Source organism: Artemia franciscana, unplaced genomic scaffold (assembly GCF_032884065.1).
Source record: "Artemia franciscana unplaced genomic scaffold, ASM3288406v1 PGA_scaffold_102, whole genome shotgun sequence".
Lineage (NCBI taxonomy): Eukaryota > Metazoa > Arthropoda > Branchiopoda > Anostraca > Artemiidae > Artemia > Artemia franciscana.
The window spans coordinates 36,908-58,027 of record NW_027062608.1 but is presented as its reverse complement, the minus strand read 5'-3'; the positions used below and the strand labels follow the sequence as shown (position 1 = coordinate 58,027).

Genomic DNA, 21,120 nt, shown 5'->3' with positions numbered 1-21,120 from the left:
CTGCGAAGAAAAGAAAATCACACCAATCCCCTTTAATGGGATTTTATGTGCATCTGCATCTACGTATGTTAATCTAATATTGATATAGTACCCCCCAAATATATCTTTTGCCAAAACAGAGATATCTTGAGGGAGTTCTCCTCGGTAGTGAGCATATGGCTTTCCTTCACTTTGTATATAGGAATAAGGTAAATTGCTTTCCTTTTCTCCAACGTTTATAAGCAAGAGATTTAAAAACAATAAAAATAGCAATGTTTCGAACAAAAATGTTTTCTCCCCCCCCCCTTTCACAATACGACACCATTCATATTACGAATATTAATGTGACTTCGAGTATTGGAAGCAAAGAATTACAGACAATGTTTTACTGGCCCTATACTTTTAAGTTGTATGCCATAACGTGGATTTCCTTAAATGTTCCAAGAGCTGGTCCCTTTGGATTTTAAATTTCTATTAAATGGATAAAAGTAATCATAAAAACTTTGTGAAATAAAAATGTTTTTGGCATAAATTAAATAAGAACAACCGTAGAAATAAACAAAATGAACACTTTGCCTCTTGGGACGGGAATTCGCCACCACCACTCCATATCACCTTCTTGATGACTCTGCTGATACATGTCTTGAAATTTTAAACTTCTAGTATAAAAAAGGCAAATATTTCCTTCATTAATATGTCAAGAAGGTACAATTTGGTGCTTGTCAAGAATATTAAGCAAACAAAATTCTGGCACATAAAAAAAAAGATGTACTATGCTCCACAAGTAATAACGCCAGAAGAGAGCTTTTAAGTGTATCAAAAGTGGAAAGTCAATTTTAGAAAGAAAAAAGAATAATTTTCCCCTGGGATATTGACCCAAACACACACACGCACGCGCACGAATATACAGAGAAGAGCATTGTCCGCTTACCACCGCATCCAATATCGTAAAATCAAAGTTGGGCCTCTGAACAAGCCCGGTATTGACAAAGATCAAAAACTTTTCAATAAACAAACTTAAACCAATCCATATTTCCTAACAAGAAACAACGTATTTATTATTGAAAAGAATAGTACACATATTTAAACCTAAACATATAACAATGGGATCCGTTTGTAGAATTAAATAAAAAAAGCAAGTTTTTTTAAATGAAAATATGGAGCAACATTAAAACTTAAAACGAACAGAAATTACTCCGTATATGAAAGGGGCTTTTCCTCCTCAACGCCCCGCTCTTTACGCTAAAGTTTGACTCTTTCTCTTAACTCTATTTTAAAACAGTAAGGAAACTTTAGCGTAAAGAGCGGGGCGTTGAGGAGGAAAAGCTCCTTTCATATTAGTAATTTCTGTTCATTTTAAGTTTTAATGTTACTCCTTACTTTCATTTAAAAAAATTATTTTTTTTATTTAGTTTCTAGAAGTTTTTGAATTAATGCTTGTTTTGATCTTGGCTCTCCACACATAAATAATTAAAACGAAATTGGCATATTAATTAATTGCAATTAATCGGAAGATTTTGAGAAAAGGAAGCGGGGGAGGAGGCCTATTTGCCCTCCAATTTTTTGATTGCATAAAAAAGCAACTAGAACTTTTAATTTTTTAAAAACGTTTTCATTGGTGAAAAATATACGTAACTTACGAATTAATTTACGTAACGAACTTCTATTTTCGTATGTTGTTATTGCGTGTAATGAGGGGGTCAAACCTTCGTCGATACCTTTCTCTTTACCCTAAAGCTTAAATGTTGTCCCAACTCCTTAAGAATGAGCTCTGAATCACAAAGGTCGTAGAATATTTAGTTGAAATTACTGAAGATACTTTAGCGTAGAGAGTAAGGTATAACGAGGAGGTAAACCTCTCATAGGCGTAATATTTTTTCGGTTTTAAGTTTTAATGCTGCTCCTTACTTTCAGTAGAAAAAACTTTTCATATTTATTTTTTCATTGTTTTTTTTCAAATAATGCTAGAAAATCCCTGCGCCCCCTTCATTGAAATTTTCTTTCCCATAACAAGTTTCTCCATCGAAATATCCTCCCAAGTAACCCCCCTTAAATATCCCCCCTAAACAAAAAAATCCCCCTGAAGACGTCTGTACACTTCCTAGTAACCATTACTATATATAAACACAGGTCAAAGTTTGTAACTTGCATCCCCTCCCACGGGGACTGCGGGGGAGTATTTCGTCCCTAAAGACATAGTTATTAGGTTTTTTGACTATGGTGAATAAAATGGCTATCTCAGAATTTTAATTCGGTGACTTTTGGGGAAAATTGAGCGTTGGAGGGGGCCTATGTCCCTTCCAGTTTTTTGGTCACTTAAAAAGAGCACTAGAACTTTTAATTTCGGTTAAAATGAGCCCTCTTGTGACATTCTAGGACCGCTCAGTCGATACGATCACCCCTGAGAAAAAACAAACAAAAAAACAACAACAAAAAAACACGCATCCGTGATCTGTCTTCTGGCAAAAAATACGAAATTCCTCATTTTTGTAGATAGGAGCTTGAAACTTCTACAATCAGGTTCTCTGATACGGTGAATCTGATGGTGTGATTTTTGTTAAGATTGTATGGCTTTTAGGGGGTGGTACCTCCTATTTTTTGAAATGAGGCAAATTTTCTCAGGCTCGTAACTTTTGATGGATATAACTAATCTTGATGAAACTTATATATTTAAAATCAGCATTAAAATGCAATTCTTTTGATGTAACTATTGGTATCAAAATTTCATTTTTAGAGTTTCGGTTATTATTGAGCCGGGTTGCTCCTTACTACAGTTCGTTACTACGAGTTGTTTCATAAAACTGAAAGAATAAAAAATGAATAATTAAACTAAAAATTCCAAAAAATCTCTAAAAATAATAGAATAAATGTGGTCTAGTTTTTCAGATAATTCCAAATCATAGCTGCAGCAGTAGCTGCAATCTACCTGAATTTCTGGTTTTTGAGGTCCCCATCTTGAGAAACAAGAAAAACTGTGTTTTTTTGCATGGGTGGTAGTGATAGGTTATTTCTTTCGCCAAGGCTAGCAGTCTACATCAAAGTCTTCGAGAAATATTTAATGATTCATTCAAAAGCTACTACTCATACCTATGTGCTTCCGATAAATTTGCTTTGATAACACTAAAGTAAAATGAAATATTTCACAAAAACCACATTGTCTCTAAGTATAGAGTGAACATTTTGGTTATTTTTGTAAAGACGATAGCTTAAAACATTATGGCTGTCATTAGCTCTTTACTAGGTTCCTGCCAACAAAAAGGCAAAAGCTTTTTTCTATGTATTTACATGAAATCATTGTTACAATAGAAACTGCAACATAGTAAAGAACGAACAACAGCCCATAGTAACTAGAAGTTTGAAAAAGCCTTTCGAAAAAAAAAACTTTTTAGTGATGAAACGGTTTCATTGATGCTTCTATAATGGAACAATATAGAGTGAGATCCATTTCTGAACCATTAGGCTTCATTTGCATGGGACATTGACCACTCGCGAGAACCGAAGGCACAAGCTTCCGCCTTAGCAAAGCACGGTCCAATAAAAATTCGTAAAGAAAAAATTCAACAAATTGAAAGATAGATTTATTCAACAGTAAACATAATCGGTGCAAAGATTTATTTCTTAAGAAATTCTATCGATAACTTCAAAATCATGTGCTAGAAGGGGGGCTGCTGTCCCCTCAAGCTCCCACTATTCACGCTAAAGTGATTGCATTTTTATCAGTGCTTCAAGAATGAATACTCCTACATAAGAGACATTTGAAAAAGTCTAAATAATAACTTTCAAAATAAGATGTGAAGCTTTTTGGGAAGGGGGCTCTGTAGGATTGACTTTGATTAGTTTATCTCTGTTGTTTTTGGAGGCTTTCTAATTCTCAAATTCAAAATTCCTCCATCTTTCCTCTCTGGTTTTTTTTCTTATGTCTGAATTGTTTGCTATATATTATTAGTCCAGGACTTTTAGGGTTTGACCCGGACAAAATTGCAATATAAACGAAAATGGTACCAAAATGATCAGAAAAAAACTCTGTACAACATACTAAAAGTCCCCATAATCCGAGTGGGGCGAGTACCCGAAAAACAGGGGAAAAGGGGGAAATGCGGGGGAAAATGGGAAAAATGCCGAACATGCCCAGAAAATAGTTTAAAGTGAGTTTTCTGGGGTTTTCACATACGCTGATTCCCAAATTGACATTAAAATTCAGTATAGAAAAAAGGGTACTACGGTAAACGGGGGAACAGGGGAAGAGGGGAGAAAAGAGAAGAATACAGGGTAGGGGTAGAAAGCGGTTTGAAAGATATTTTTGGGGTATTCCTATCTGGTGATTACGAAATTGAGAATAAAATGATATAAAAAATCGATTAACATAAAACGGGGAAATGGGGGGGGGAGGGGAAAGGGAAATATACAGGGTAGGGGTAGAAAGCGGTTTGAAAGATATTTTCTGGGGTATTCCTATCTGGTGATTACGAAATTGAGAAATAAAATTACATAAAAAAATCGATTAACATAAAACGGGAAAATGGGGGGGAAGGGGAAAAGGGAAATATACAGGGTAGGGGGTAGAAAGCATGTGGAAATGTGGTTTTCTGGGGGTTTTCTATCTGCTGATCACGAAACTGACCCCTAAAATGAAGGAAAGAAAACGGGAACCATGAAAACCGAACAAAACTGGAGGAAACAACGGAAAAAGGGGAAGGGAGGCCTGACTCCTGAGCCAGCTGCTAATGGCTAATAAGTAGGCCTATGGACAAAATAACCTCGCTTAAGTATCAAACTTGTACTTTCTTGAATCACAGACATTTCTTACAAACCATTTGAATTACTAAACATAAAGAAAACAACCGCTTGGCAGTTATATATAAAATGGCTATTATATGTAAAATTTGCACTTTCGAAGGCAGTATAGTTGACTTGAAAACACAGCATTGATATCACTAGTCGAGCTCCTCGTCTTCGACAATCTCGTTGTCCCTGTTCAAACAGTTGATACCCTGACATTCTCCGCACGCGAACGTACACGCTAATCCATTTTTCTTGCAGCTGCATCGCGAGTTCTCGCAGCCTGTCTTACAGTTGCATCTCACGACACTCAAAAGAGTCTGAGGTGCGGGCTACAAATGGGTCATAACAGGTGAGTATTTATGGTCTCTGAGGACCAACCCCAGTCAGCCGGGTCGAGGTCAGCTGGTTCCCCTTAGTATTAGACTGGTTTCCCGTAGTATTAGACGAAGAAACTTTTTCCAAGAAAATTCGATGGTCGCAGCTTAGTGAGATCTTCGTTTGGTCGTGCTTTATACAAGCTGAGGAGAAGATATTCACCCGCTTTCACAATTTCATCTTTGGACGATGATTCATCCAGAAACACTTTGCATTTTTTTTCTGAACACTTCGCTCCTTCTTCAAAAGAGGTAGCACAGCTTGCTTTCCAAGTCCGAAAACTCGTGAGGTCGTGTCACATCCCAAGAGTGCGTGCCCTACCAGAAGCAGCCTGGATCTTTCCCCATTTTTTTTTTGCACTTCGTTGAGGCACCAGAACCGTGTTATCGCTTCTTTTGCGTTCGTTGGCGATTCGAAGTAAAGTGTTTTTGCATTAGGCGGGAGGTGATACAAGAGTAGAATCAGAAGGTCAGTGTCGTTGCCAAGAACTATTGTTTCAGAGTTTTCTGCTTTCGTAACGGCAGTCTTCACGATTAGATAGTCAACATCGTCCTTCGCATGGACTACTTCAAATCCTTTGGCTCTGTGTTATTCCCCGATGTAGCTTATAATTCGCTGTTTGTTCTGAGAGTTGCTCAAAAACTCTTCCTTCTTTTTCTGGAGCTTCATCCCTAAACTGAAATCGATCACTTGATGCTGGCTTCCCTTACACCGTCGGTTGTGCGTAGCATCTTTCGTGGTTGGACCAGCGCTGTATCCATCGAAGACAACAGTAGGGGAGGTACAGCGTCGAGTAAAAAAACTAACATAGCTGTAACAGATTGAATCATAAGTATCACCAATCTTCAAGGTACTTGCTGAAGCAACCAACCTCCGTCAACTACAGTGACACGATCTGACACTGGCAGGTGGTGAATCGAGTCCGTGTTCGCTTTCTTTCCATATGCTTTCGCTAGTGCAGTTTTGTCTGGCTGACGCATTATGCCAGGATTCTCAAACAAAGCGGGCGGATAACTGCACAGTTCGTAATGTAGAGTTTCTGCCATGTCATTTCAGATGTATGGGCAGCAGTCGAAAGACATTGAAAAAGCAGTGCAGGATCGATATGCAAAATCTCGCCATCTATCCTAATGTTCCCATCGGATGCCAGTGTAACGGACTTTGTCTTTCTTCTTGAATGAAAAACTTTCGACGGATTGGCCATCCATGCCGCCTGGAGGATCAGCTCACCTACAGCTTTAGCATCCTCTGCATTGACGCCTTTATGGGCAATCAGCCCGGAACCTATACTTCTAAGCTCTGTGGAACTAGTGAAAGGAGAGTTCTCTAGAAGGAATTCAAGAAACGTCAGTAGATCCTTAGTATCTCTCTGTATTCCGTACCTTGATTTATCCTGCTACCATGTCACATGTGTAAGCATCCACGCAGACTGGGGACTATTGGATCCGCTAGATGTCATTCCATCAGGATTAGGTTTTGTCGTCGGCACTGGAACTCCGCGGTGACTAGTCTACCTTGCTTCTCTTACTGGATGTCGAATTAGAACAGGATTATGTTGACGAACCCACGCGCTTGTCGATAACGGCGAGGAATAAGGAATATGTAATTTCAGTATTTTTTCCGTATTTCTTTCTCGAAATTTTTTTTGCCTTTCCGAACCTATGGGGTAGCCAAAACTCTATAGATCTCCTGTATTTGTTCTCGAACTTTGTTTTAGATGTCAATTTTATAATCAGCAGATAGAAAACCCTAGAAAACACATTTCCACATGCTTTCTACCCCTACCCTGTATATTTTCCTTTTTCCCCTCCCTCCCCCCCCCATTTCCCCGTTTTATGTTAATCTATTTTTGTATATCATTTTATATCTCAATTTCATAATCACCAGATAGGAATACCCCAGAAAATATCTTCCAAACCGCTTTCTACCCCTACCCTGTATTCTTCTCTTTTCTCCCCTCTTTCCCCTGTTCCCCCGTTTTCCGTAGTACTCTTTTTCTATACTGAATTTTAGATGTCAATTTCGTAATCAGCGTATGTGAAAACCCCAGAAAACTCACTTTAAACTATTTTCTGGGCATGTTCGGCATTTTTTCCCATTTTCCCCCGCATTTTTCCCTTTTCCCATGTTTTTCGGGTATTCGCCCCCACTCGGATTTTTGGGGACTTTTAGTATGTTGTACAGAATTTTTTTCTGATCATTTTGGTACCCTTTTCGTTATATTGCAATTTTGTCCGGGTTCGACCCTTTTTTGAGCTAAATGTCCTGTACTATATAGTATAAGAACTATATTCTTGACAGTACTTTGGTTATATTATTTATATATTTATTTAGTAGTAGCTCTCCCAACTCTACGGTCTGGTGTCTCCTATGGAATTGTGCTCTCAATTAATTAATGACTTCAATCTATTGAATATTGTTAAATGAATGCATGGATCCTATTAAATTTAATGTATTAAGGAGTTTTCTTGGCAAATGAATTTGAAATAAAGGAAGTGCTTGAAAAAAAATCCTGCAGCTCAGTGCTTTTTGCTTGGATCTGCTACCAGTTGTTCAAACGGGCAATGGTGGGGTTCAATCCATGCAAATTGGAAATATTATATAACGGCTATCACAATAACTTTTTCATTGCTGTAAGCCACCCCCTCCCTTCCAAAATAGGTCGGACCTTTTTGCTTCACGGTAAATTAAGCCTTGTTCTCAGGCCACCCTCATCCAACACAGTTTGACACAGGTTTGTAGATTATTGTTTTGAGTGCCGTGTTCAACACGGCAAATGTCGTCTCAGAACCTGTATTCAACCAAGCTATTCTAACTCATTACAATTTTAAAGAACCCGTGTCCAACACGGTTGGAACCCATAACATGAAACACTTTAAAATTTTGCTGGGTTGAACACGGAGAACCTGGAAACGATTTTTGTCGAATTCGCTCCAAACATACTTCAAAGCCAGTGCCTGAAAACACAACTTTAGTAGTATACAGGTTTTGCTTTTTAAGACTTGCTGCCAAAAACTTTTAACTGTTACCTTCAAAGGCTTTAAAAATTAAGATTAGTATCTTTTGCCCTTGAATAAAGTAACCATTATACGTTAAGGCAAATTTATGTTGACTCACTCTGACAGATCTTTTTAAATGAGAATCTGATAGCCTCTATGTCATAAATCTTGCCTTTCGAAAACGCAATAATGAAGTTTTGTCACTACGCACAGATAATGATTGAAAAACTATTAAGACCATTCCGTCCATTAAAAACAATAATTGCTAAACACGATTCTTGAAAACAGTTAAAAACACCACTCCCTATCTTGCTGTTCCCCGTACCGTTTTGTCCAATGTAATATATCATAATTACTATGCTAGGTGTCAAAATTCAGTGGATGGACGATGGTTTTTTTTTCGTAATAAGGATGACCTTATATCTCTTAAGAAATTCAACCTCTTTCCTCACTCAACCCAATTTATATCTGGTCAAAACCAATTAAATTGTTTCCTACATAGAATTGGAAAAATTGACATGCTGCTCTACTCGTGTGGTGGTGCTGAAACTTGTTACTTACTCTTTGAGTGGGCTAGTTATTCTTTTCCTTGCTTGTTTTGATTAAATGTTTAAATGAGCTATTAATCTTCTGTCTTTTCGATTTGCTTCACTTCGAACTTATATACAAAGTTAAATTTGAAAAACAAGGTTTTTTTTAACTGCAAGTAAGGAGCGACATTAAAACATAGAATGCGTTGGTGTGATTTTCGTTAAGATTCTATGACATTTTGGGTGTGTTTCCCCCTATTTTCCAAAACAAGACAAATTCTCTCAGGCTCGTATCTTTTGATGGGTAAGACTTTGGATAGGTATCTTTTGATGGGTAAGATGGGTAACTAAATTTGATGAAACCTATGTATTTAAAATCACCTTAAAAATCCAATTCTCTTGATGAATCTATTAGTATTAAAATTTCACTTTTCAGACTTCCGTTTACTATTGAGCCGGCGGGCCACTCCTTACTATAGTTTGTTAGCACGAACTGTTTTATAATCATGAAATGTCTTTTTCGCATTCAAAACGACGGTCAATTATTGGACTGAGCTCGTTGTGCAGAAGAAATTTAAAAAAAAAATAAGAAATAATCCTAAGATGCTTTTATTGTATACTGTTAAAAGTGTCTTTAAATGGTTAACCTTTAATGTCCCAAAATTCTTATATTGTTTTGTGTTTTCAGTAAAGCAATAGTTTTCTATAATCCTACAAACATAGGGAAATATCACCAATTGGTTTATTTGAAGTAGTTTTATCGATATATGTTAGATAGGGAGTGAAGTAATAATTTTCGTTCGTTTTAAGTTTCAACTTTGCTCTTTACTTCCCTCGGAAAAGCTTTGTAATTTTAAATTAATTAAGATAAGAATTGGATTCCCAAGATAAAAACGGTCTGTTCTGCAGATTGTTTCAAACAAGGGACTGCTGACTGGTTATCGTAGGTGTATTGTCTGTCAGCGACTTACGTAAAACTGTAAAATATTGCTCCAAGAGCTTAAGAAATATCAATCCACTTTAACTACAGAAGTTTGAATTTTTTTTTCTCAGGAAAGTTTTCAGATACTTAGCTGTTAAAACAGGTTGATTTTTTTCGTTTTCAGAGATGCTATTTTACAATCCAAGTTAAAGTGAGCATCGAAACAATTATAACATCAAATTTGAGTCCAAAGTATAAATTTTGTTGTACTTGGAGCCTTACTAAAGTACCTTGCTTTATCTTGCAGCAATCAAATCCTTTTTTTGTAAACAAGCTTGGACAGTACCCTCCTAGAAAACGTTTTACCCCGTCATAAAAATCTTTGAAATTGACTGTAAGTCTAAGTTCCTTCAGAAGAAAACGGTAAATTTTATCTCCTCCTTAGCTGGTCGGCTGCCTCCTTTCCTTCAGGAGAAAACAAGCCACGACCTATGTAAATGAGACGTCAAACGGGTGGCATTTAATGCTTAGGTCACTGCTGAGTATGAAGACCCCGACAACAGAGCCAATTTTTTTACGGTATTCTTAGTAGAGTACTCGTAATGACTGTATGAGCGAAACAATTTTGTTGCAGGTATAGAGTATCTAAACCATACTATAAATCAAATTTATTTGGCTCTTTTTTTTTCTGCTAATTTTTCAGGACCCTCCTGTAGGAGCTGAAAATGGTGACAACTCGATCTTTTTTGTCTGGCCAATCACAATTGTACCAATCGGCAACTCTGCATCGCCTCTTTACAATTTATCTGCTGCGGATATCTTGAAAGAGAAGTTTGAAATTGTAATAATCCTAGAAAGGACGGTAGAGTCAACAAGTATGACGACACAAGCAAGATCCTCGTATATCCCAACTGAGATCTTATGGGGACACAGATTCCAGAATATGGTTAGTTTTAGGAAGGATACTGCCGCGCATAATATTGACTACAGTCTTTTTGATTCTATATATGAAGTTGATACTCCATTGTGTTCTGCTCGAAAATTGGACGAATTTAAGAGGGCCAAAGAAGAAACCGGGGAAACAGGTCGGTTTGCTTGTTTTTGCTGTTTTTCACCTTTTACTATAACTGGAAAGCAGTACCTTTTATGAAATGAGATTTTCCAGAAATATAACTAAGCGTATCCCTTTTCTTTTTGACATGTCCCAAGACCAAGAGGTTTTCTTGTCATTTGTCTCAAAATTTCACTGCAGAAATTTCAATCTATATGTTGACCATGCAAACATGGTCGTATTGTCTATTAGGTTCGATTAGGCCGGAAGCATAGAGGGCGCCTAGCTTTGGGGCCTACTCGGAGTTTTACGAATGGAATAATTTTTCTAGAAATCTTTAAGAATTTTGTAATGACAAATATCATTAAGTAAGGAGGCCATTTGTATAGAAATTAAATTTAAAAAAACTACCATAATTTAAACCAATCGTTTGGAAAACGTTATTAGAGATGGGGGTGCCAATCTGAAAGAATTTCTTTTTATAAGAAACCTCAATTAGGACTCTGCTTTTGTGCCTCCAGGGATTCATAAAATTAGTTTCAGGCGTCAATCCCCCTCCCATTTGCTATTTAAGCTCCTCCTTCCTTCCTTAGGTGGAACTCCGCTATTATTTCGAAAAGAAATGTTTAAATTATATAAATTAAAGGATGGTAGCGTACATCACTCCAAGGCTAATATTATTCTAGGCCATGAAAAACTTCGCAAATTATATAAAACTAGCTGTTGGGGTGGCGCTTCGCGCCACCCCAACACCTAGTTGGTGGGGGCGCTTCGCGCCCCCCCAAGCCCCTCCGCGCGCGTAATTCGTTACGTGCCATATTAGTTACGCGCCATTGTAGTTGTGTCCCTGTGTCCCACCTGTGAATATAGATAGATTTATATATGTGTTTCAAACTACGTAAAAATTGCGAATATACAACATTCTTGGCTTTCCCATTGTCTGTCCATATACAAAGCCGTATGTACTAATAATGACGTCATATGCAAACGCTCTTTTTACAAACAAACAAACATGCATACACACAACTCGTTTTTATATAGATAGATAGATAGATAGATACAATACAAATTAACTACGTAAAACTTGTGAATATACAACAGTCTTCGCTGTCCCATTGTCTGTGCGTATAAATAGATTGTCAGGTTTACCGACCCTCAAAGATGCAACATACAATTGTACATTGGTAAAGCAATCTGTATTAAGATCTATACCGCATTTTTTAGTGATTGCCCTTGAGCTTTGTTGATGGTGGTTGCAAATGCTAATCGAATTGGGAATTGCAATCTTTTAAATTGAAAAAGCAGATCCGTTGGAATCATGGGAATGCGAGGAATAAGAACAGCCTCACCCTCATAAGGCCCTGTCAAGATTGTGGCATCTATTAGGTTTTCCATTGTTTTTTTTTTTACGGCAAGTCGCGTGCCATTGCAAAGCTTTGGTGGGTTGATATTTCTTAAAAGTATTATTGGTACGCCTATTTTTAGTTGTAGCAGGTGTGGTGGACACCCTGAAGGATCTATGGAATTTAAAAATTCAGATGGATAATTAACCGCTTCATTTGGTTCCGAAATACAAATTAACTGCGTAAAACTTGAGAATATACAACATTCTTCGCTGTCCAATTCTCGCTGCATATAAATAGATTGTCAGGTTTACCGACCCTCGAACATGCAACGTACAATTGTCCATGGGAAAAACAATCAGTATTAAGATCAATACCACATTTTTCTAATGATTGACCTTGAGCTTTGTTAATGGTGATTGCAAATGCTAATCGAATTGGGAATTGCAATCTTTTAAATTGAAAAGGCAGATCTGTTGGAATCATGGGAATGCGAGGAATAAGAACAGCCTCACCCTCAAAAGGCCCTGTCAGGATTGTGGCCTCTATTAGGTTTTCCATTGTTTTTTTTTACGGCATGTCGAGTGCCATTGCAAAGCTTTGGTGGGTTTATGTTACGTAACAATATTATTGGTACGCCTATTTTTAGTTGTAGCACGTGTGGTGGAAACCCTGAAAGATCTATGGAATTTAAAAATTCAGATGGATAATTAACCGCTTCATTTGGTTCCAAAACTGTGTCGACTGACTTGTAAAGGACTGCCTGGTCTTGAATCTTGGTCAAAACAATATTGTTGATTTCGTGGACGTCTATATTTTTGGGTGCGAGAATCGCTCTTTCACTTAGCCATTTATTATTTTTATAATTTTTTAGAATATTCGGAAATACTTTTTCAATCAATTCATTTTTGGACGTCACTAAATTACAGAAATCAGCAGGTAGTTGTATACGTCCTGAAATTGAGTCTACTGGGAGCTTTCCGTTTCCCATTGCTAGCAATTGATCTGAAAATGTTTGACCAGAGTCATCGTTTTGCAATCGGACACGCATATTTGTAGTTAATTTTAATGTTTTTACGTGTGCCCATAAATTAGAATTTTTCAGGCAAACATTCATTTCGTCTGCAGGAGTTGATCTAGGTATTATAGGTAATGTTTGCCTGAAATCTCCCGCAAGAAATATTAAGGTGCTGCCAAAGCGTTTTGACTTCCCTCGCAAATCTTTCAAGCATTGATCCAGAGCCTCGAGCGATTTTTTGTGTGCCATTGTGCACTCATCCCAAATAATAAGTTTGCATTGCTGCAATACTTTACCCATCCCAGATGATTTGGAAATATTGCACGTGGGAGTTTCTGTAGAATGCAAGTTCAGAGGCAATTTCAAAGCGGAATGAGCAGTTCTTCCACAAGGCAGCAATGTTGCGGCTATTCCGGACGACGCAATTGCCAACGCTATATCATTTTTAGATCGAATTGATGCAAGAATCAGTTTTATCACAAACGTTTTACCAGTACCTCGTGGCGCATCCAAAAAGAAAATTTCTCCAACGTTGTTATCGACACAATGCATTATCGTATCATAAATGTCCTTTTGTTCCGATGTTAGCTTGGAAATGTTATTTTGTACATACGACAATAGATCACTCGTACTGTAACTTTGTTCACGATCCAATTCTACACATGTCGAAACAGCAGCGATACGGTTAGGTGAAGGCATTCCCAAACCCTGAAGAGGTTTGTTTGCCATACTTATGCAAATATCTTCTATAACAACTAAAGTGTAGTTATAAATTTCTGGTGTAAAATCAAAAGTCATGTCTGACGTCTCTAACTGTTTTCGATGAAGTATATCTTCGGACATTTTTGACTTATATTTTTCCCATAAATCTGTAGGAGCTGATGGAGAGCAAGTTGTTAAAATGATGCCAAACAATGCACGAATTTGACTTGGGGTTGACGTTTCGCACGCGTCATTGATGCAGTTATCCCAGTGTTGGTCATTCTCCAATAAATTCAGAGCTTGGCATGCACTACGGTAAGTGTCATGTATAGTACCATTTACAGTCCTCAAATACTCAAAGGATGTCGGACCGGGTACATTCACCAAAAGCAGGCGTAGAAAGAAGCATTCATGTTGATTGGGGTGAACGGTGTAGAGTCTTCCTATCGTGGTATCTTTGAAGATGGTAGGTTGGCCGTCGACTGACTTACCCTGTTTTCGACGTTCAAATACTTTATTTTTAGTATTCCACGTGTAATACGAAGGCACTTCAGTATACAGCAGTTTTTTCGCAAAAGAATCATTTTTGCAAAGCGAAAAAAAAGCTGTTAATGTTGTATCCGGTGGATTCAGGACTCTTTGTTGCACGTTGGTTTCCGTGAAATAAACACGTTGACCATTCTGTAAATGTACCGCTAAGTGAACAACAGCTGGACTACGTTCATGTATCGGAAATGAAAGAATTCGCCAAACAGCTTCATTACTGCTTATGTATCTTCCAGCCTGATATTCTACGATTTCATCGAAATCTTTGATTTCGGACTGCAAGCCAAAAACTGCCATGTCACTGCCTTTGTTGACGTATTTACATATATATTTGATTGCCTTTACGGAGTTACAGTATTCAACGTTTATGTGTGCATTAAATGTTTTTGATAATAAAGGGGAATATGGAACAACCCACTGGTTATCTACTTCGATGGTGGTACCGTTACGCTTCTTTATTATTGCTGTTTTACCGCCATCTTCAGTAGATCTTCTTCTATATTGTGGGTAACCATCATTGCCAGTAATTGTTTTGGGTACTAAAAGTCGAGGATATTGCTTTGTGCACCTTCCTTTGGCCATGCATGGTGAATTTTCGTTCAGTGCACCGCAAGGTCCATGTATCATATTTTTTACAATAATATCATGTAACCCCTTATCGACATTTTTATCAGGTATTTCAGCGGAAATCACATCATCAATTTCGTTTGAAGTAATTTTTTTATGTAGCCAGATTAGTATATGTGCGTGTGGCAAACCTCGTTTTTGCCATTCCACTAAGTACATCCAGCATCGCACTGACCCAAACACTTCATGTTTTACAAGGTAGTTTATCAGTGATTTCAACTTTTGCCGGAAGACACGTGCCGTAATGTCATGCCTATGAACCGCCGATTGTCCTTGAAGTAAAAGCTGCAGTATCTCGTCCCAAGATTGATTACATGTAAATGTAATAAATAAATCTGGACGACCATAGAGACGAACATACGCAATAGCATCTTGAGCATATTCATGCTTATGACGGGGACTGCCAACATATGACGAAGGTAAAATTGTTAATCTTCCAACGTTTGTGGTATTACCGTCATTTATAACTGCATCTCGCAAATGAATGTATTGTTCAGAGCGGAGCTTGGTCTGATTCAGGCGGATATATAGCAAACGTTCTGATTCAATTTTAGCATACATATCAACCATAAATTGGTGAAACAATTCACGGCATTTTAAAATATAATTTTCTTCATCCTGCCGAATCATTAGTCTATAGGAATAATAATGCATTGCACTGCATTTCTTATTCATTTCTTTGTTAGTGGCTGGATTCATCAATTTAATATTAAAGTGATAGCCGTCGGCTCCATCCCAAAAAATGATAGGATATTGTAGGGCATCGTAGCATCGATGAGTTTCAGCAATTCTTAACAACTGAGCGTTTCGCTTATGTAGAATAATATCTCGAGGTAAAAACTGATCACCGATCATAACGATTGCCACTACGTCGATAGTCGGAGCATTGTATCTACGTACATGTTGGCCAGGAGGCGTTTTGTCAGCGGAAATAAAAATTTTATGAGTATCAGTAGGCATCAAATCGATGGCTGTTTTGAACAGACGCACTAACTTATTATTTTCGTGGAAAAGATGTTGCAATTGGGAAACGATTGTCCTTTCAACATTGGGAGAAATTTCGCAACGTGCATTCAATTCAGAATTTCTATCACTGATGAAGTACAATTGTAAAAATTTATGATTCTCGCCTGAGAATGGTAGAAGGGACCCTGCTTTATGATAAATTTGCCCTTTTACTTTGAAAGTAGACATAAATTGATCTGGATTTTCGATTTGGGCCCCAAACGACGTCATTTGGAAACATGAGTTGTATTGTCTGATTTTTGACAAAAAACGCTTAGATTCTGACGTAGTTCCAGTAAGGAAAGTCTTCAATGGCTCTGGTGGTGCAGCCAATAGAGGAAGTTTAACTTTTCCTGAGGCGCAACACATTCCCATTGTTTCACCATTGAATTTCAAGGCCTTGCAATAGGGACAAATTTTAGACATTGTCCCGATTTGAACACATCTACTCAAGCTATAATCATCGACTGGGTTGTACCTGAATGCCAGGCGATAACTTTCAGATTGCTCTGATTCCTCGGCACGCTTTCTTTTCTTACTTTCTCTATCAGCAGCAAGCCTGTTTCCCTGCTGGTCTTTTGATTCCTCGGCACGCCTTCTTTTTTCACTTTCTCTTTTAGCAGCAAGTCTGCTTCTGCGTTGCTCTAGTAGTTCCTCGGCACGCCTTCTTTTTTCACTTTCTCTTTTAGCAGCAAGTCTGCTTCTGCGTTGCTCTGGTAGTTCCTCGGCATGCTTTCTGTTCTTTCTTTCTCTATCAGCCTCAAGCCTGTTTCCCTGCTGGTCTTTTGATTCCTCGGCACGCCTTCTTTTTTCACTTTCTCTTTTAGCAGCAAGTCTGCTTCTGCGTTGCTCTAGTAGTTCCTCGGCACGCCTTCTTTTTTCACTTTCTCTTTTAGCAGCAAGTCTGCTTTCGCGTTGCTCTGGTAGTTCCTCGGCACGCTTTCTTTTCTGACTTTCTCTATCAGCAGCAAGTTTTTTGGCATAGACTCTTTGAGCATCTTCATCAGTCATTATAAACTTAAGCATTAATAGAATTCTACGCGAACATACGTCTTATATAACTTGAATGACGTCACGCCTTCAAAGCAAAAATGATGGCAACTAATTTCATGACGTCAGCCGAAACATGACGGCGAACATATGTCTTATATAACTTGAATGACGTCACCTTCAAAGCAAAAATGATGGCAACTAATTTCATGACGTCAGCCGAAACATGACGTCACCTGATCCATCCACAGATCCACACACAGACAACTTATTTTTATATATATAGATTGTATTGTGTGTAGCTTGATATATTTGGCATTAGACACGTTAAAGATATTGTTTTATCAAACCTGTAATATAACTGGCCAGGCTTTCTATTTAAATTCTTGCAGAGCACATCACATTTTAATGTCAGTAGTTATTTTTAATTTTTTTAGGAAATGCAAAATTTTCGCAAAGAACTCCTTGAAACCTCCTGGCCTTTTCAGCAAAAGTACATCAGTACATAAGAGTTATGTAATAGGCACTCTGTTTTATTTGTTATTAAACAAAAAAAAGAAGTTTTTTAAACATAAAGTAAGGAGCGACATTAAAACTTAAAATGAACAGAAATTACTCCCTGTATGAAAAGGACTGTTCCCTCCTCAACGCCAAGCTCTTTACGCTAAAGTTTGACTTTTTCTCTCAATTCTATTTTATAAAACAGTAAATAATTTTAGAGTAAAGAGTGGGATGTTGAGGAGAGAACAGCCGCTTTCATACAGCCGTTTAAAGTTTCAATGTCGCTCCTTACTTTCAGTTAAAAAAACTTGCTTTTTCTAATTAATTTCTGAACGTTTTTGAATTAATGCATGTTTGATTTTGGCTCTCCGCAAATGAATAATTAAAACAAACTTTGCGTATTAATTTATTTTTTTTTGCTAAATGGCTTTCTCTTAGTTTTGATCAGAAAATTTTGAGAAAAAGGGTGGGGGAGGAGGCCTAGCTGCCCTCCAATTTTTTGGTTATTTAAAAAAGGCAACTAGAATTTTTAATTTTTAACGAATGTTTTTACGTAACTTACAAATCAACTTACGTAACGAACTTCTATATTCGTACATTTTTATTATGTATATGAGGGGGTTTGCCCCCTCGTTAATACCTCGCTCTTTACATTAAGGCTTTAATTTGTCATGATTCATTAAGATTGACCCCAGAATCACAAAGGCTGTAGATTAAATGCGTGAAATTACTAAAATAACTTTAGCGTAAAGAGCGAGGTATTTAAAAGAAATGAATATGGGGGATATGCGTAATAATCTCTGTTCGTTTTAAGTTCTAATGCTGGCCCTTACTTTCAGTGGAAAAAATTTCATATTTATTTTTCACTTTTTTTTTAAATAATGCTAGAAAATCCTTCATGGAGTTGCTTCCTTCATGGAGTTTCTCTTCTCACATGACAAATTCCTCCAAGTTAAGAATTTTCCACGTTGCCCTCTCCCCTCACCCTCCCCCCCCCCAACCCAAAAATCCCACTGAAAAGGTCTGTACACTTCCAAATAACCATTACTGTATGTAAACGCTGGTCAAAGTTTGTAACTTGCAGCCCCTCCTCCAGGGACTGTGGAAGGGTAAGTCAGCCCCAAAGACATAGTTCTTATTTTTTTCAGCTATGTTGAACAAAACACTTATCTCAAAATTTTGATCTGTTGACTTTGGAGAAAAATGAGCGTGGGAGGGGGCCTAGATACCCTCCAATTTTTTTGGTCACTTTAAAAGGGCATTAGAACTTTTAATTTCCGTTAGAATAAGCCCTCTCGTGACATTCTAGGACCCCTTGGTCAATACGATCACCCCTGGGGAAAAAAAAACAAAGAAACAAATAAACACGCACCCGTGATCGGTCTTCAGGCAAAAAATACTAAGTTCCACATGTTTGTTGATAGGAGCTTAAAATTTCTACAGTAGGGTTCTCTGATACGCTGAATATGATGGTGTGATTTTTATTAAGTTCGTACGACTTTTAGGGGGTGTCTCGTAACTTTTGATGAGCAAGACTAAATTTGATGAACTTTATATATTTAAAATCAGTATTAAAATTTGATTCTTTTGATGTATCCTCTAGTATCAAAATTCCGCTTTTTAGAGTTTCGTTAACTATTTAGCCGGATCGCTCCTTACTACAGTTCATCACCACGAAATCTTTGATTTGTAAGCCTTTTGACTGCATTCATTGAAAGCAGAAAAGATGCTGACCAAGGATGCCAAAAAAGGTGTCCCTTTTGACCAAAAAGTGTCGTTCAGCGCTGTTTAAAAACTCTAAAGGTATATAAAAAAACTATCCTATTCGGGTCGTTTTTAACCATGAAAATACAGAGGGAACTGAAACGACAAACACTACCCGCCAAAATTTTTTTAGAGTTGAAGTAATTTTAAGGACTCGTAGAAGGCATTTTGGGTAGTATCGTGGTAAGGTATAATTTGGTGATATATTATTCACTAATATACCATTATTCACTAATTACAATCTCATAGCTATCTTTAAAATATTTAATTTTTATCTGATTCGAAGCGTATTTGCTATATGCAGTGTCTCAAAAGCTGCTATACTGAGCTTACCAAAGTTTTATTTAAAAACAAAACCAAGAAGGCAGCAGTTGTCAAAACACACTTCTTCAATTGCTTCAAAACGGATTTGAAATTCAGATAGTATGGACACCAGGACATGTAGATATACAAGGCAACGAAATGGCTGATAAACATTTAAAACTAGCTGCAGCACAGCCCTTGAATTGTGCAGAGGGAGATGAATATAAGGAATTGAAAGCAATTAGAGTAGGATTGAGACAAAAGAAATTTAGAATTTGGAGGATATAATCCACAATCAGCTTGTAGCCCCCCAAAAAAAACATAACCACTTTGAAAGTAAAATCTAAAGTAAGTTTGATAAAAGAAATTGTAAATTGTTATTCTGTTTTCTATCAGGTCCTGTAAGTACTAATATAAGACTATTTAGGATTGGGAAAATTGATAGCTCTATTTTTAAAGCTCGTAATTTGTAGAATGAGACTGTACATCACAATCAAATTAAGTGTCTTTTTTACGAGAGACTTAGAAGGGAGCTATTAAAAAAAGAAGCTATGCAGTCTCAATGTTAGTCTTAAGCTTGGGATAGGGATCAATGATGATGTTATAAGACTGTAAATGATCATGCTGTTCTTGAATTCTATTCAAGAATTCTATTATAGACTGGATGATTTCTTTAGGATATTATATTAGTTTTAAAAAGAAAAAGGAAAACAAAAGAGATTAAGATGTTTGTTTCAGATTACCCCATCCAAAAACAGAAGCCGGATCTAAAGGAGACGTTAATAATCAACAGCAACAACAATTCTAAGCGTAAATGTCATATATATTCTGTTTGAATTCGAATTCTGTTGAAAATATATTCAAGTTGAATGCCATATATATTTTATTGAATACCAAGTAGCAACGGATGATATTGCTGTGACACAAATGGAAAATTTACTTTCCACGTGCTGTAATGTGCATCATTTCTGAACCAACTTTTCTATACTGTGGAAATTTATGTAGAATTTATGGCGTGGAGACGCCAAAAATTTTGACTCTCCACTGTCTAAAAATATTTTTAACATCTAAAACCATTTTTACAGTAAGAGTGGGTTTTCCTTATTTCTAATAGTAGACTAGGATATTAAGATAGTATTAAGACAAAAATGGGAATTACAAAACAAGGATTGTTAGCTTCCATTTGACTATTCAAGAATTTTTCCAATAATGGTGAAAGGTTGAACATCCAATGAGCTAAGTATAATCAGAAAAATAAATTTTATCTCTTGAGTCTACCGTTATATTCTTAATGAATTTCAAACTTCGTGTTTTTTATACTTTCTTTATATTTGGGGAAACCTTTTGTAGTTAATAGAGAAATGAAAATAATTTGCAAGTTTAAGGGATGATTTTTGGGGGAAAGTTATAATGATAAAAATAAAGCGAAAGAAGGATTTTAGGGAATTTTCTGAAGTTAGAAACACTGCTAGGATTAGGGCTGAACCTTAGAGCTCTTTTTGTGAAGGTGGAGAATGGGAATAAGTAAAGTTAATGAGGTTGTGCTGGGTAGCGAGAAGATGGATCACTATTTGTCACTTGGTAGATACCAAGTGCCATAAAAATGAAACACCACAAAGTTGATTATGAAAGTGTAAAGTCTTACCCATCAAAATTAAAAATAAAATCTGGATAGCCGTTAGA

General features: G+C 37.0%; 1 protein-coding gene across 1 annotated transcript in view; it reads left to right on the top strand.

The window, feature by feature from the left end:
• The window catches only part of LOC136041147 (inward rectifier potassium channel 18-like), a 42,174-nt gene extending 31,437 nt beyond the window's left edge, over positions 1-10,737 (top strand). The window contains exon 4 of the mRNA XM_065725678.1: positions 10,291-10,737. Within this exon, the coding sequence (XP_065581750.1) occupies positions 10,291-10,737 (447 nt within the window). The remainder of the gene's footprint in view (positions 1-10,290) is intronic.
• The last annotated feature ends 10,383 nt before the right edge of the window (positions 10,738-21,120 follow it).